This window comes from Solanum stenotomum, chromosome 8, assembly GCF_019186545.1.
Source record: "Solanum stenotomum isolate F172 chromosome 8, ASM1918654v1, whole genome shotgun sequence".
NCBI lineage: Eukaryota > Viridiplantae > Streptophyta > Magnoliopsida > Solanales > Solanaceae > Solanum > Solanum stenotomum.
The window spans coordinates 6,320,272-6,338,609 of NC_064289.1; the positions used below are offsets into that span (position 1 = coordinate 6,320,272).

At 36.6% G+C, this 18,338-nt stretch overlaps 1 protein-coding gene across 1 annotated transcript; it reads right to left on the reverse strand.

The window, feature by feature from the left end:
- Window positions 1-1,219: 1,219 nt before the first annotated feature.
- On the reverse strand, window positions 1,220-18,056 carry LOC125874263 (peroxisome biosynthesis protein PAS1-like). The gene is made up of 24 exons (XM_049555114.1): window positions 17,888-18,056; window positions 17,690-17,812; window positions 17,171-17,328; window positions 16,833-16,954; window positions 16,616-16,707; window positions 16,165-16,255; window positions 16,018-16,075; window positions 15,458-15,606; window positions 15,306-15,385; window positions 15,030-15,203; window positions 6,447-6,518; window positions 5,656-5,757; window positions 5,485-5,574; window positions 4,710-4,785; window positions 4,254-4,347; window positions 4,083-4,152; window positions 3,786-3,965; window positions 3,348-3,470; window positions 3,155-3,238; window positions 2,863-3,047; window positions 2,633-2,771; window positions 2,470-2,529; window positions 1,645-1,749; window positions 1,220-1,552 (listed from the first exon to the last, which is right to left on the reverse strand). The coding sequence occupies exons 3-24, from the start codon at window positions 17,326-17,328 to the stop codon at window positions 1,439-1,441; spliced, it is 2,418 nt and encodes an 805-aa protein (XP_049411071.1). The 5' UTR covers window positions 17,690-17,812; window positions 17,888-18,056; the 3' UTR covers window positions 1,220-1,438.
- Window positions 18,057-18,338: the final 282 nt, after the last annotated feature.

Sequence of the window (18,338 nt, forward strand, 5' to 3'; positions counted from 1 at the left end):
GTGTATTGATTGATTGATTTGTATTAATGAATACATACTATTGTACTCAATTCGTTGATGCAAATCATTTGTATCAAATATATTAACTAATAAATTTTGTATTCAAATACAATCATATCGTTATTGTAATTCGTAACAAATTGTATTTGTATTTAAGTGCATCTGTTGCTTGTATTTATGTTGTACCATGTGTGTTTGTATTACTATTTGTAACATTGACGGTTACCATATGTATTTGTATTGCAAAGAAAGAGGGGGAGAGGACATAGAGAGGCGAGAGAGAGGACAAAGGCGAGGGAGGGAGAGAATAAAGAAATTTCCTAATTAGAGAGAGGCGAGGGAAGGAGAGAGGGAGAAATAATTAAAAGAACTTACTATAAAATCCTAATTATAGCTACGAATCATAATTTGCATATAGTAAATACATATCATATGTTGCATAAGTAGACTTACAGGTAATTCTGGAGAGATGGAAGGTCTTACGATAGGAGGAGCAACTCCTTGTGTTTCTTCTTCACTCCGTAGAATTTCTTCCAGAACAGCCTACCGCATCGCAACCACCATTTCATCTTCTTCTTTTTTTCACCAAATTAAGGCACATTAGAACTCGGATAATCCTACCCATTTGGTTGCAGAAATTTGATTTCAAAAAATAATGGACTAATTTTCGCCACCCACCTTTTCTTTTTTCTTCTTCTTATGAATGCTGCCCTACTAGAAATGTTGCGGTAAATTGACTGTAAAAAAAAGGGTTTAATTTTTTTAATTCTCCAAATGGGTATAGAGGATTTTGCATTGCAGGCCCACAACTGATTTGGGTGATTGCGGGCTTGTGGATTGATTGATGTTTTTTTTTTTTTGTTTTATTTGTGGATTTTGTGTTCAGGAAGAAGTGGAGCAGACTTGTATCATGATTAAGCCTGATGGTATTCAAAGAGGCCATGTCAGTACTTGCATCATGATTGATGGTATTCAAAGAGGCCATGTCAGTGTTTGTGAGCATTCTTTTGAAGGTAAGTGAACAACGAAACATAGGCATCAACTTGACAGTTGGAGATTTATACAAAACATTTTGGTTTTTCATAATTGATGAATTCATCATATGCTTGGATATTATTTTTGAATACAATAACCCCCAATGAATAATGGCAACAATTGCAATCAAACAATAAACCTAGACATCTAGTTGAATTTTTTGGTAAGGTAGACCATTTAAGCTAACCTTTATGACAGGAACTGAACACCCTCTGCAAGTTGTGAGCAAAACGAAGGCAGATAAACTAACTATTTTTATAAGTCTACTCCACCATTGTAACATGTCAAAACTCATTGTACAAAGGGCCAAGGTTCACAGGAACCCAAAAGGGCAGGCAACTGACCTGGCCCCAGAGGTAATCAAAATCGGAGGAAGATAAACATCTACACACACAGACAGTCTTTACATGATGTAACTAAAGGACTGCTTCTTTCGAGATCCCCCTTCTCCATACAGATCATTCCACTCAAGAAGCTTAGTCATATTATCGGATTCAGATGAAACACTTGTGCAAACCTATAGGAACAGTCAATCGCACTCCAAATCAGCATGCTAATGCAGTTAAATAATTTAGAAAGTTTAAAGACTGCCAGAAATTTTCAACTCACCTGCTGATGAGAATATCTCAAGTCGTCCATATTCAGTGGTCGTATGTCTGCACTGCTGTATGGTGCTGGAGGTGGTCGACCATCTGCACTAGCGGCAGCATGTTCCTATAATCAACTATAAGCATTAGATACCAGTTTTAGCAAGTTTATTAAGGAGGCACACACACACATATATACACACAAGGGCCTCCTAAATTTCCTTCTACATCATACTCGCAACTTGTAAGAATAACTCAAATCAGATGAACAGAATAGCAAAATTAACCAGTTTTGAAATCTATATTTTTCTCTTCCTTCTAGTCTGCCAGATAATTTTTAAACATTTTCTCAAGACATTAGGAGAGGGGGAAAGGAGAAATGGATGATATGCTACTTATGGGGTTTGAATGCTCCACCTCAACAGTGGAAGGCAGGGAGCTCACTTGACGCAAGGTGGCTACATGCCCTTCTCTGCACCCTGTGTGAAGGTGGATTTTTCGTGCACCAGACTGCCTTTTTTCTTTTAACAAATCCAAGTTGTTAAGAGTATTAACTCCAAGATTTTTGGAAGAAAGCAGGATAACCAAAAGCACCAAAGATTTAAACTTCAAAAAAAATCCCCCCCCACCCCCCCGGACCCTTATTCACAGAACCACATCAGATCTGTGATGATTGAATTAAGTTGCTTCAAAAGGATCCTCTAAAGACCATGAAAAATTATCAAAAGAAAGTGGAACAGACATCCATAAGAAAACCACGGAGATAATCTATTGGAAGAGCCAACATGTTATTTTCAGCCTCAGTTAAGTAATCAATGAACAAACATCAAACAACGGAAAGCTGTACCTTCTTTTCCTTTTCTACGATCTCTCTGATGGGTCGATATGCAGCTGTTACACAGAGATTCTACATAACAAAGGAGTTAAATTAGAAACTAAGTGACTTCAAACTTCAGAATGATGAAACAGGACTAGTCGTTTATTTAAGCAAACATGATTAGCAAAGACACCTTAAGGTCACTTCCTGAATATCCATTTGTCATACTTGCAACTGAATCCAGATCAACATCCTGAGCCAAGTCTTCTTTTGCGAGTATCACTTTGAGAATTTTTGCTCTGTTTGAAGCATCTGGTAAATTGACCATCAACCTGTACAGAAAAGACATGAAAAGGGCATTAACGAAATGATATATGAAACTCAACTTAAAAAATAACTGCAAATTAGTCGTTCCTCTTTTACCTACGGGGCAGTCGCCTTATCACAGCCTCATCAAGGTCAAATGGCCTGTTTGTTGCTGCAAGTATCATAACTCGTTCAGAATCCTTTGTGCGCAACCCATCCCAATTCACCATGAATTCATTTTTTATTTTGCGCATCGCCTCATGTTCTCCTGAATTTTCCCTTCGTCCCAGCAAACTATCAACCTTGGGAAGGCAGCATAAACAAACAGGAGACAAAAGGGATCAGCAAAAGTATAGAATTTTAACGCAGGAAAGAAGAAAGGAATATGCTAATGTTTAAGGAAGCATACTTCATCAACAAAAACAACACAGGGAGCAATTTTACTAGCCAGCGAGAAGACAGCTTTTACATATTTCTCACCCTCACCAAACAACTGTAGCATGGGAAAGAAGGCGATTAAGACTGTTATAATGCGAAGAAGCTACTATTAACAACATGATCTATACTCGATAGAGCACAAATAAGTTTCAAGTGAAACAAACCTTTGAAGTGATACTTGACATTGAAATATTGATAAAATTTGCACCCGCTTCGGTGGCAACAGCTTTTGCCAGCATGGTTTTCCCAGTTCCAGGAGGACCAAACAAAAGTATTCCCTTGCATGGCTGCAAATGAATAGAGTGACAATTTTCTTAAGTAACCACAAATCTCTACATGATGCTTGAAAATTCAAGTCCAAAAAAGAGAAACAAAAGTTGAAGTAAATTTCTCATCAAGCACAAACTTCTTGTCAAACCGCCCAAATGACGTTGAGAAGAAACTTAAAAGCACAAGAGGAGACACATTAAAAGGAAATTTAGACATCAAGAGATAAAGTTTTAATGAATCTTTTTTTTGGGGACTTCAGAAAATCAGCAATAAACATTTAACAAGCTAATACAATTAGATAAGCAAAATATGGACAAAATGTAGATGTAAACCTTGGTTAGTTGACTCTTGCAGAAAAGTTCAGGTCTTTGTAAGGGAAGCATGACCAGCTCTTTTAATGTATCCTTGACATTTTCAAGTGCACCAATATCATCAAATGTCACCCCAATATCACTGGGCAGGATAACATCATCCAGAATCCTGTTCTCAAATTCATTTTCTGTCGCAACATCCTGGGGTTGGACACAAATTTGTTCATGAGTTCATAAGTAAATATCTGCCATATCATTAAGTAGCTTCTAATGACAAACAAATTTAGCAAAGCATCATATAAGGGATATTATAATCACCTTAAGTGACTTTTTCAAGCTCTTGGTGTCATTTTGCTTAGCTTGTAAAACTTCCAACCCATACTGAATGCTGTTAAATAGCAAAAGATTCCCACAGTTGTTCAATTCAACAAGTATTACAGTCAAACAAACCATGGATATGAGAATATCAGCTGCTGCTATATCCATTACCTCTCAGGAGATAAAACAAGTGTCATGTCAGGATCCACTTGAGTGTTCTGCATCAAGTGATGGCTCAACGCCCATCCAACAACCTTCTCTGCACCTTCAAGCACCAGAAAACAGTGATAAGAATACTTCATTATTTTGCTAAAACTTAATACTTTTTTTTCAAGATATTTCCAATAATAGCAAAGTATTCTGGTTCTTATACATGAATCCCAAAATTAAACCAAATATCTGATCAACCTATAGTTCTTAGTCATTGTTATAGTCAAATAACCCAGGTTAGGTTGACCAAATCCTGTGTAGATCCTACACCCACACCCGTGCCAACACAGATGTGGTAGGAATTATGAAGGATTTAAACGACACATTGAGAATCTAATGTAGCTCACACACCCCTCTCTACCCCCAATCCCAAAACTACGGGAAGAGAAAGGAAAAACAGTGAAAGAAACAGCTTACTTTCAACAGAGAAATTCCGGTCTTTGATGCACAATGTCTCAAGTCCATTACATTCCAATCCATTCCGACTCAGAACCTATAAAAGAGCGACCATCATATAGAAAGTAGTTAAAGATAGAAGTCATATGATTAATCTATTTACTTCAGAAATAAAGCTTTCAACTTGTTCACACAATTAAAAAAAAAAAGAATATCAGAGAGCACCAACTCTAGCTTTAGAATGTTGGAAATACATTGATTGATGGGGAAATCAGGACAATATAGCAGATGTATTGAGTCAACAGGGGTGGAATTTCAGTTTCAGGAGGCTACTAAATGACTGAGAAATTGACAGAGTTGCTCAACTTCTGCAGCAGATGGAGGTGTTCCAGAGACAACAGGCCGTGAAGATAAATTAACATGGAAAGGCTACAGTAAGAAGATTTTACTTTAAAGTCAGCTTATTGTTTATACACAGGGATCCACTGGCGTTGGAAACATATTTGGAAAGTCCAGGCTCCATTTGAAGTTTGGTTTGCCTGGCTGGTAGCAAGGCAACCTTGCTTAACCCAGGAGAACTAAATGAGAAGGGGATTGCAACCGAGTTCTAGGTGCTACTTGTATAATGAAGCAACATAGAGTAAAAGAAATATTCATTTCAAATCTTCTATCTCCATTAATTGTACACTTCCATAAGAATGCAAGAGAAGTCAAATAAACATCTGAGGGGAGTCACAAATGTAAGGTTAAAACTATATCCAAGGCACTCATAACTTTAAAGGTCAGAAAGCCTTACTGTTTGTAAGCTATTAAAATTTTCTTTCATTTTGAGGATATTGGCGTCTTTATCCAATTGTTGTTTCCAAATAGATAAAAGTGCTTCATCCTGCAATACTCAAAACCACTCAGTAATTTGCTGAATCAAGAATAAGTTCATATAAAATTCTATAGAATTTAAACAACAGACCTGCGGCATGTGAATAGCCACTATATTTGGGAAAAATTCTGTCAGAAATTTCGAATTCTTTGCAACCTCTTTCCCCTTGTCATGTGTCTTCTCAGGACTATCCTGAACTCATCAAAATTCAGTACGATAAGCAGCTGAGAGTTCAAAAAGACTATTAAGTTACCATATAGCAGTGTTTATTCAAGGGTAATACAGCAGAAGGGCAAATTCAGCAGGAGGAAAGGGAACTGTGCAGGATCAGAGTCGACAGAACCAGGGTTTTCCAATGTAATTGCCACGTTTTCGATAGGATAATTTTTTTTAACAAATGTATACAATACTAAAGTTGGTGAAGCAGAAAACGCACATCAAATGAAGACGACAAAGAATTAGAAAGCTTTCTTAGAAAAATGAGGACACATAAAGGCCTAATTCACGACCATAAGCACAAGGATAGAGTAGCATTAGGATAATTTGTGGTTTGGCTAATAAAACAATGGTTGCAACATTTACCAGAGAAGTGGCTGTTTTTGGATAACAAGATCATGTTGATGGTTTCTGAAAATTCTTTTAGATTATTTTTAAAAAATAAGTCTAGTTTTCAAATCAAACAAGGTAGTTATTCGTATTAAATGCTTTAATTTAATATAAAAGACATGTTGTGCTTCCCAAATTAATAAAAAAACACATGCCTTACGTAAAGAAGGGTTCTTTTCCCGTTGATTATAATTCGACATCCTCATTTGCAAGATAATTTCACAACTAATTGAAAACTGTTAAAAGAATTGATTAAAACATTGAAGAGTTTATACCAGGAATGCCAGATCAAGCAAACCAGCTGTACTGCTGTCGAATTTGCTCAAAAGCAATCCTCCAGGATGCGACTGCAAAGAGTAAATCAGAAAAGCATGGTCAAGTGGTTAAGCCTTATGTTGTCAAGCAATTGAAAGGATGACTTCAACTTGAGCGAAGAGTTAAAGCACACTCTTCCTCTCCTCCACTCTTTTTGAGTCGAGAAAGAGATATATGTGTAAAGACATGACACTTGGGCCCAACTCGTGATCAAGTACAGACCACCACTCCAATCCTCAACAAATGTGCGACTCTAACTCAATCTAACAATATGATTTTGAACACTTTATAACACCACTTAAATTACAGTTTGGTATTCTTGCTCCTTATTGGGGAATTTTTACAATTTGTTATTAGAAGAAAGATTTCTAAACTAGATTGAGGATGATTCTGCTACATTTTCAAGCAGCATGTGTTTGCATATTAACTTAGCAAACAACAGGAGAGGAGGTACTAAACCTACAATTACTAATTAATACTCTTGGTTATAAGATTGGTTTTTTCTCCGACGACTGACCTCGGGTACCCTCTTGAAACAAGTCACAAGATGATCTTGCTGTAGGGGCCTTTTTTCTTCTTTTTTCTTTGTGGAGAATGGCAATTATTTCGATCAAACTATGGGGACATGATTGATAGAAGAGGCAGTATTTACATCCAGCAACAACGAAATGGGAGTAAGGGACTTGAGACTACACAATAACAGTCAAGTGGAAAATGACTATGGAGGTTCAACTCATGAGGAAGGGAGATTATGAAAACTCATTACTGCAGGCATGGAGAAAAAGGAAGGAGCATGGTTTTCAGGAGCCATAACTACACTTAATATGTAAGAACGGTCAGAAAACTCTCCAAACATATCAACACCACAGTAGAGGATGAAGGAAAAATTACAAAATCATGGTTTAATATGTAGTCAGTTTGAACAAACTTAGAGTAGTCAAAAGCAAAAGGCGCAAGAAAAACCCTAGTACTGTTGCTTTAACTGCATGATGCAATTAAAGAGTAGACTTTAGTGAAGAACAGCACTAATGATGAAAATATGAAAAATAGAAATGTATTGATAAACATAAACAATAATTATTTATAATTTGATAAGGATGGAAAAACTATGACTAAGCCTAAATATGAAGCAAAAATGAAGCTAATCAAATTCAAAATTCATTTCAAATTTCTGATTTGAATGGAAAGATGTAACTTAAAGTTTTCCGTGGCAAATATCTTATACTAAATTTCTAATTTCTTATTCCTATCTCTAGAAGTTCAGTTATAGCGTTTTCTCAACAATTAATGCATGACTTCGTCTAGTCGCCAACTATATTTATGGTTTAGTATTGTTGTTGTTACGTGTCTCAGGATCTGCTTTGAATGGGTCAGAGACTTCAGCTGATTATTAGGAGATTAGTTTTCTTTTAGTCATTATCCTATTAACTAGTTATAGTTGTTCCTATTTTATAGGCATGTTAGCAGTCTTTTAGCAGTCCATGTTCTGTGTTAGTTGTACTGCCCCTCCACTTATTTAATCAGCTTAAGTTCAATAAAATTTATTCTTCAGATTTCAATTCATCTTGCTGTTTCAGTTAAATTAATAACATTTGGTATCAGAGCCCTACTTCTTAAGGGACTTGTGTGAGACTTGCGAGGTTCTTTTCTCTGAGTGTTTATCCATAAAATATTCTCTGCAAAACACCATTAAAATAATGGAGAATGCAGGCTCTTTTTCTGCTATGGCTCCACTAGTTTTTGATGGAGAAAACTATCAAGCCTGGGCAGTAAAAATGCAAGTTTATTTGGAGGCTAGTGATTTGTGGGAGGCTGTCGAGGAAGACTACGAAGTGCATCCTCTGCCAGGGAATCCAACTATGGCTCAGATTAGAACCCACAAGGAAAAGAAGACAGGAAAATCCAAAGCTAAATCTTGTCTCTTTGCTGCAGTTTCTGCCACCATTTTCAGCAGAATAATGACATGTAACTTAGCCAAAGCAATTTGGGATTTCCACAAGAAAGAGTACGGGGGAGATGAAAGAATTAGAGGAATGAAAGTACTGAACTTGGTTAGAGAATTCGAGATGCAGCGTATGAAGGAATCAGAAACCATTAAGGATTATTCTAATAGGTTGCTTGGGATTGCCAATAAGGTAAGGATACTTGGAAATGAACTTACTGATAATAGAATAGTTCAAAAAATACTTGTAACTTTACCTGAGAGATATGAGGCAACTATTGCTTCATTGGAAAATACTAAAGATCTGTCTAAGCTTAGCTTGGCAGAGTTATTGAGTGCACTGCAGGCACAAGAACAATGAAGTATGATGAGGCATGAGGGATCCATTGAGGGAGCCTTGCAAGCCAAGTTGCAGTTCGATTCAAGTGCTAGGGGAAACAAAGGAAAAGGAAAGAAAGGGAATCGTGAAAACTACGAAGCAACAACAGCGAGAAATGGTGTTACTGCAACTAGCAACAACAGAGAAGGCAAATATCCTCCCTGCCAACATTGTGGGAGGAAAAATCATCCACACTTCAAGTGTTGGAGAAAACTTGATATGAAATGCAGAAAGTGTCACAAGCTCAGTCATGCTGAGATTATCTGCAAAGAGAAGGGATTACAACAACCAAATGATGCACAGATTGCAGACCAACAAGAAGATGAGCAACTATTTGTGGCCACCTGTTTCGCAAGCATAAATTCAAGTGAAAGTTGGCTTGTTGATAGTGGTTGTACGAACCACATGACCAGTGATGAAAAACTTTTCACAGAACTTGATAGATCAGTTAAATCAAGAGTCAGGATCGGAAATGGAGAATACCTCCCAGCGAAAGGAAAGGGGACTGTAGCAATTGAAAGTTACAAAGGTACAAAACTTATTTATGAAGTTTTATTTGTTCCTGAAATTGATCAGAATTTATTAAGTGTTGGGCAACTCCTAGAAAATGGATTCAAATTATTATTTGAAGATAAAGCGTGCTTGATCAGTGATCCTAGTGGTCAGGAAGTATTCAGAATTAAAATGCAGGAAGAAAGTTTTTCCTTGAATCCATTGAACGAGGAACACATAGCTTTTCCAAGCCAGCTCACTGTAGCGGAAACGTGGCACAAAAGGTTGGGTCACTTTCATCACAAAGCTTTATTGTTTATGCAAAGGAGCAAAACAGTAAATGGTTTACCAAACTTGGAGGAGAACCCCCTCAAGTTGTAAGGCTTGCGTGCTTGGCAAGCATACTAGACTTCCATTTAAAAGTTCCACTTGGAGAACTACAGAAAAGTTGCAACTCATTCACACCGATCTTTGTGGTCCACAAAGAACTCCATCACTCAATGGCAGCAGGTATTATATTATTTTCATTGATGATCTAACAAGAATGTGTTGGATTTACTTTATGAAGTTTAAGTCCGAAGCTGCTGGAATTTTCATGAAGTTCAAAAGATGGATAGAAAATCAGAGTGGCAGCAAGATTCAGGTCATTAGGTCAGATAATGGAACTGAATATACCTCGGATATGTTCAATTCTTTTTGTGAAGAAGCTGGAATTAAGCACCAGCTTACTGTCCCTTATTCTCCACAACAAAATGGAGTGAGTGAGAGAAAAAATAGAACAATCATGGAGATGTCGAGATGCTTGTTGCATGAGAAGAATCTACCAAAGAAGTTTTGGGCTGAAGCAGCAAACACTGTTGTTTTCTTGTTGAATAGACTGCCTACGCGAGCAGTGGAAGGAAAGACTCCATTTGAAGCATGGTATGGTGTCAAACCTGTTTTGAAAAACCTCAAGATATTTGGATGTCTATGTTTTTCTTATGTTCCACAGGTTAAGAGAGACGAGCTAGATAAGAAGGCATATTTGGGAATCTTCATTGGCTATAGCTTATTTTCTAAAGCTTATAGGATCTTTCAACCTCAAACAGACAAGATTATGGTAAGTAGAGACGTTCAATTCCTTGAAGATGAGCAATGGGAATGGAATGAGGAGTCTCGAGTTAAAAACCATAATTAACAACTTGATTATGATGACTTGGTGGATGATCAACCTATTAGGGGAACAAGGTCACTCTCTGATATTTATACAACAACAACATACCCAGTGGAATCCCACTACGTGGGGTCTGGGGAGGGTAGATTGTACGCAGACCTTACCACTACCTCGTGGAGGTAGAGAGGCTATTTCCGGAGGACACTCTCTAATATTTATGAAAGATGCAATGTTGCTGTTTTTGAACCTGCAGGATATGAGGAAGCAAAAATGTATCAAAATTGGACAAATGCAATGAAGGAGGAGCTGACCATGATAGAAAAGAACCAAACTTGGAAGCTCGTGGAAAGACCCCAAGATAGAAAAGTGATTGGAGTTAAATGGATTTTTCGAACAAAGTTAAATCCAGATGGTTCGGTAAACAAGCACAAAGCTAGATTGGTGGTGAAAGGCTATGCCCAAGTTTGGGGAGTAGATTTTTCTGATACTTTTGCCCCAATTGGATACAATTTGGATGATTTTGGCTATTGCGGCACAGAAAAATTGGAAGATTTTTCAAATGGACGTGAAGTCTGCTTTCTTGAATGGTCTACTACAGGAAGAAATATATGTTGAGCAGCCAGAAGGGTTCAGCGACCAGGACATGAAGATATGGTTTATCTGTTAAAGAAAGCTCTATACAAACTAAAGCAAGCTCCTAGAGCTTGGTACAGCCGAATAGATAATCATTTGCTAGGCTTAGGCTTTGAAAAAAGCTTAAGTGAATCGACTCTTTATGTCAAGAAAGTTGCCTCTAATATCATTATTATTTCTCTGTATGTCGACGATTTACTTGTGACAGGAAATAATACAGGGCTGATTGAAGAATTCAAGGAGGAAATGATGAAAGTCTTTGAGATGACTTATTTTCTGAGAATGGAGATCAAGCAAACTCAGAATGAAGTTTTTGTTTGTCAAAAGAAATATATGAAGGAGATTCTAAAAAGATTTAGAATGGAAGAATGCAAGAGTGTGAGTACTCCAATGAATCAAAAAGAAAGGCTGAAAAAGGATGATGGAGCTGAACTAGTTGATGAAGGAGTATATCAAACTTTAATTGGATGCTTGATGTATCTCACAACAACAAGCCCTGACATCTTGTTTCCTGTGAGTGTTTTATCCAGGTTTTTAAATTGTGCAAGTGAGTTGCACATGATGGCCGCCAAAAGAGTAGTTAGGTATCTTAAGGGAACTCTAACCTATGGCATCAGATTTAGCAAAAGTCAGAATTTCAAACTCCATGGATATTCTGATAGTGATTGGGGCGGGTCAATTGGTGATATGAAAAGCATGTCTAGTTATTGTTTCACTTTTGGATCAGGGTGTTTCTCATAGTGCTCAAAGAAACAGGAAATAGTAGCACAATCAACAGCTGAAGCAGAATTCATCGCAGCAGCAGCCACTGTTAATCAAGCACTATGGCTTAGGAAAATTGTGATCGATTTGCAACTGGAGCAAGTAGAGAGCACTGAGATCCTTGTGGATAATGAAGCTGCTATAGCCATATCCAAAGATCCCGTGTTTCATGGAAGGACCAAGCACTTCAATATCAAGTTTTATTTCTTGAAGGAAGTGCAGAAAAACGGTGAAGTGGTTTTATTCTATTGCAAATCAGAGAATCAAGTGGCGGATATTTTTACAAAGTCATTTCATGTTAGCAGATCGAATTTCTTAGAGAAAAGTTGGGAGTTTGCAGCTCTTGATTCAGGAGGAGTGTTGTTACGTGTCTCAGGATCTGCTTAGAATGGGTCAGAGACTTCAGTTGATTATTAGGAGATTAGTTTTCTTTTAGTCATTATCCTATTAATTAGTTATAGTTGTTCCTATTTTATAGGCATGTTAGCAGTCTTTTAGCAGTCCATGTTCTGTGTTAGTTGTACTGCCCCTCTACTTATTTAATCAGCTTGAAGTTCAATAAAATTTATTCTTCAGATTTCAATTCATCTTGTTGTTTCAGTTAAATTAATAACAATTGTGAACAACAAGGGATGTGATGACTCCAAATGCAGCATAAGGTGATACCCTTGGGCCAAATATCAAAAGAAGAAACATATTTTACATATTAAGGCAAATGACAAACTTAATTGATCCAACTGTTTTCTAAATCATCCAAACTCCAAATTATCAACTGGGAGCAGCTTTTTGAGACACTGAGAAACTAATGAACTAGATCCGGCATAATGAGCTAAAATCAAGAGAACCATGAGGAAATTATTAGGTAAAATGAAGACATGATTATCTCTAATCTTCCAAGAAGGATTAGCAAACATGATTGGGTTCCAAGCAGGGGCGGATATAGGAGGTAGCAAGGGGTTCACCCGAATCCACTCGGCAAAAAATTACACGATATATATAAGGTATTTAAAAAAAAATTATGTATATATACAGATATTCAATCCGCTGAACATAAGATTAGAGGTTGACTCATTGGTTGAAAGGGGTCAAAATTTACCTTGAGGTTCCAAGTTGAAATCTCAGACATTATATCTTTATTTTTCGAACTCCCTTAATGAATCACATAAATATAGGATATACATGTTAAATTACTTAAATACCCTTTTAAATTAAATAAATGACCTACTTATAAAAAAAGTAAAATAAAAATACCAAATTAATTTGAAGGGACGCAACCCTTTGGTAAAGGATACACATGTGAAAGACTCGTCAACTCTATCTACGAATGGGCGCTACCAACCTGGTAGTTAATTGATTGCATGAGCTACATTTTAAAGGGAGTGAAAACCTACAACCTGATATGCATATAGTGACATTTTTTTCATGAAGGACAAGTAGGCTTCTAAATTTTAAAATTGATAAACCGAAAGTAACACATTTGCCTAGCTAAATCGGCAACATTCATCAAGGAAAAGAGTGATTATTCTAAATAATTAATGAAATACTCTTTTTGCTTGCTATGTATTGTCGGTCCATATTTATATGGTTGGGTTGACTATTATGGGCACAATTACCATAAGCAACCAGAACAATCAAACATCATTTGATCATTCAGTATGGCATTCAAGATAGAGTACTAATTATTTACCACATAAATCACAGTTACATGATTTACTATCTTTTGCTGCATTTGGGCATTTTAAAAAACATTGTGCTTGAATCTATTTATAGAAAAATTATCATGGCTGGCCTCCTTTCAATTTATTCATCTTACTTTCCTTTTTAGTCTGTTACAAGATAATGCATCTTTCCCTCTTTGACAATTTTTTTAATTCTAACTTTTCACATGCATGTTTAAGAATACAATATTAAAGGCATTTTGTTAAATTCTAATATCTTTGATTCAAAAGTTTATTTTACTTCCTTAAAACCCCCTATCAAAACAAAACCAGACAAACAAATTGAAACCGAGTGAGTATATATATATATATATATATATTAAGAGACATGCCATCCCTAAATGAGAAGATGTCGGACTCCACCCCCTGCGCCCAAGACTGGGCATCTCGAGCATGGACAATATAAATGGGGACCCAGCATCGATAAATAATGATTGGGATATCCCGACTTTGATACCAAGTTACATCATCTTGGGCCTAACTCAACCACAAAACTTAACTAATGAGGGAAGGATTGTTGAAGATCACATAAAGAGACCTCATTTATGATTATGAAAGAATGTAGTACAAATGTTCAATTTCCTAAATTATTTTCTCAGTTTTTTTCTTTCTACTGTCATTAATAACGGGTTTGGGCTTTAATTAAACACTAGAGATTTAGTAGGCGTTTGGACATGCAATTTGGGATGTTTTTGGACATGCGATTTGTATCCTGATTTCAAATCCTAAATTTTCCAAAAAGTAGGATTTGTGATTGACTATGATGTTACGGTGGGATATGCTTGGGTGGTTTCGCACTTCTTAGACAATGTCAAACACTGTGAGAGAGTTGATGTCCAGTTGGAAGAGCATGAGAAGGAGAAGATGAAGGGATTGGAGTATGATTCCACTAGCGCTAATGTGGATTGTTTGGAGAGGGAGAAACAGGAGAGCTTTTGAAGGTGTAGTAGTCTTTTTGAAACTGATGGTGTAGTAGTCTTTGTTCTCTTATTTTCTTTTGGTGCACTCAGAAAGTTTCTTGTTGAATAGATGATTGGGTGGAGTTTGTAGAGAATCATATCATTTTGTAAATTCTCTACTTTCAGGTACATCTATATACGGCCGTTGAGGCCATGTTTATGTGTGTGTATTATATATATATACAAAAGAGAGAGTGTACCGCACTGTGTAGTGTGTGTATGTTGCATGTGCATGCATGCACTTATATATATAGCAGGACTAATGTCTCTTTTGTGCTTCAAAGATGGTCTTTTAAACTTTTTGTTGTAATAGTAATCACCTCTCATTCTCTTGATCAAGCCTCAGTCTAACAAAATTTTGGCACCAATAACTACTATAGCCAAGAAATTTAATCCATGATAAATTTTCACAACAGGCCTCTTAATACACTGTAGACACATTATATAACAGGAATAAATATAATTACATGCATCTATTCGTGGGCAATATGATCTCAAATAGTACCTTCTCCTTATGATTATCTGTATGAGCGTGTGAACCAATAGTAATTACATTATCAGGAAGCTTCTCAAGCCGACTTTTAAATGTTGAATATAATTCTGAGTTTCCTGCCATTACTTTGTCAGCATCTTTCACGAACAAAATGAATGGCGACTTCCGGCTCTCATCGAATACAACCTGAAAAAGTATAATGAAATGTAAAGAGTAAAGTTTAACCCAAAAAAGGAAGGAACAGAAATTCCACATTGCACTGTTCATATTCATAGAAAGAATTCACACCTCAAACAATGTATTAGCGAGTAACTTGTCCGGAGCATCTACAGCAGTGGCGTCTAAGCACAGCTCAATTGGAAGTAAAACTAAGACTGCAAACTTAAGAATGTTTAACTTAATAAACTAAAGGAAAATAGTTAAATGTGTTCCAAAAGTACCTTTGCAGAAGTATCCATGAGAATCATCACAAAGACCACCTAAGTCGATGCCATATATGAAGGGGTTATCAAATCTTACACCAACTTTTGCGAATAGATTATCGTTGAAAGACAATACAACCCTCCCTGTAGACCCAACTTTTATGCCCCTGGAACAATGGAACAAGACAGAGAAGGTTAAAGCCTCAGATTGTACTAAAACATAGAATAGGCAGTTGCAGAACAAAATGTGGTACAGGAGATAAAGAACAATTCACTTTCTAGAAAATGCAGAAAAGCAAAAATTATGTCTCAACTTTATAAATAAAACAAATCAAAAAAGAAGTAAACAAATACTCCTCTCTCACTCTAATTATCCTTAAACCATATAGTTACTTTCATGTGCATCAAGAATGATTCTATTTTTTTGGATAAAATAGTTTCATTGATGGCATTGAGAACAGATGACAAACAGACCATCAAAAAATAACATCAGAAATTTGTTCAAATATAAGAAGATACAGATCATTTTGAATACAAAAGAGTTGGTATTGAGGTTTCTAGGAAAATTAGAATTTTACCAGATGGGACTCAAGTGCAGTGCACCAGAAGCAGAGCCAATATACTTGACTCTATCACCTAAACATCTTCAACATCAGTTATTAGTAAAAAAGAAAAATCTGAAGAAGAAAGATATAATTCCTTAATAACCAAAGGGCAGACAATACCTGTCCTAAATACATTTGATGCCCCGGATAAAGAGGATTTGTGTGCACTACATGCCTCTTTCATTGGCTCAGCTTCCTTCACAGATATCCCCTGAATGATATGGAAATATATTCATGATTTGCAGCTGACCAAGAGAATACCAAAGTCCAGAAACGGACATGAAGGATTTCAATAGTCCAACCGCAACCCCAACCCCACAACACACACACACACACACACACACACAAAACATGAAAAGAAGCTTTCACAAGCTGCATGTGACTACTCTCCTTACATCCCTCAATATGTCTATAGCCCCTTTATAGGTCTGAGAACTTTTACAGAAATATGCAGCAAGGTCTTAAACGCAAGGTGACTACTAGTAGTACTTCAAGGGGATCAAGAGCAAAAAAAAATTAAGGTGTAATTTTGCAATGTTCCTCAATAACATAATGAGTAATTTGTTCTTACACCCAAAAAAGCATCGCTATCAAAAATGAGCAATTTAGCTCCATAATAACGAGCAAGTGCCTTCACCAGCATCTCCTGATATATTTCAGACCCTGGAAAACAAAAGCAGAACTGGTCAGTACGCATAGATTAATATCTACCAAGCACTCGGTGAGAGAAATCAAAAATAATTACAAGAGACAAAATAAGTTAAATAATTACTGAGAAAGCAACAAACCTGCTGGACCAGAAAGCAAAATTCTTGAGTTGACTGCAGGAAGCTCAGAGACATATTTAAGTTGCTCTCTATGCTTAAGGTGTATATATGTATCAGCAATCAGCATAGCTTTTGTGGTCTCACTGCAAATTCACAGATATAGACATCTTCACCAAAACTAAAGGTTTATTTAAATCACATAGCTGCATACTATGGGATAGCTACAAGCATCAAGAACAAGACGAGGCATAGCTAACCCTGTGTAAACAGCAAGTGGCAAGCAGCAAATGCCCAAAAGATCAAATCACAAGCAAAAAGTAAAGGGTAATTGGATTATGCTATGTGGTCTTGAGGTATACCTTAAGTAATAAGGGAAGTCATCAAATGAAACTTCTATATCTTTTCCATCAATGATTTTAGCCTGAATTTGTTCCCTAAATACAGAAGGTATTGAAGACATCCCTGATGATGTTGAAGCATGTATTGATTCCTCAGTCAACCTTCTTTCCTCCAACATCTGTTAACAAATACTTTCTTTAGTTATATCATGGTGTTGATCAGTGTAGGTGGTTACAAGCTATATGGTATGAGTTAGTAAGGTCCACATTCCAATATTCAGTAAGCAAGTTAGCTAGGACTTATATTCAGTTCGGAAGTTTGTTAGAATCCCAATGTGTATATATAGGTGCTTAGTGAATGCAATACACATACAAGAGAATGCAATGTAACAGTAATTTCGATTGAGCTAAATGAGATGATTTCTTCCTCCCTTTCTACTTTCTCTTTTCTCTCTGTAGTACACTAAGCTCTCAATCTCCATTCATGGAGTTATCACATGGATCAGTCTTTGAACTCATAGGTCAAAAGAAATACTTTACCTTGCCTTCCTTTATGCCAGAGTCCAGGTTCCCATCAAGAGGGAGGATCTGGCTAGACGATCCAACATCAGCAGCATTGCTACTGCCAACATTTGGAGGTGAAAACAACAGTTGCTGAAAAATCTATATAGAACAACGTCAAGGATATTCAATCATAATGATGAGAAATAGTATAAGAATCACAATAGTAGAGGATACATAGGCATATTTTCCCCATTGACCGAAGATGATCTCATCGCCAGAATTGAGAAGGCCACTGGTATTCCTATCAAGTGTATGCCCATTGACTCGCAGTGGTTCTCTGCTTGCCTTCCTCTCAATAATAGCAACCCAATTGTTTTGGTACTGGTAATTTACACAAACAATGATCAATCATACTGCATATACAATATATAAATTTCATCTCATCTCACAAAACAATCAAACGCCAACTAATGCACTCCTTCCATGTGCTACATGTTCATAGTCAAATTGCTCCGGTAACCTCTCAGGAAGAAGTTTGTTCAATTTTCCGGTAGCTTTACAAATTACATCAAATTCAATTCTCCGATGGCTTTTCAAACCAGCCCTAACTGTTAAGCAAATCAACATTTGGGAGAGAGAAGCCGAAGGGGCGGCTCTGCGCATATATATAAAAAAAATAAGACTT

Coding starts and splice junctions, on each gene's coding strand:
- LOC125874263 (XM_049555114.1), bottom strand. CDS start 17,328: ATGTTGGAGGAAAGAAGGTTGACTGAGGAATCAATACATGCTTCAACA. Junction 15,204..15,305: donor TCGCTAATACATTGTTTGAG/GTGTGAATTCTT, acceptor ATACTTTTTCAG/GTTGTATTCGATGAGAGCCG. Junction 4,786..5,484: donor ATTTTAATAGCTTACAAACA/GTAAGGCTTTCT, acceptor GCTCTTTTATAG/GTTCTGAGTCGGAATGGATT.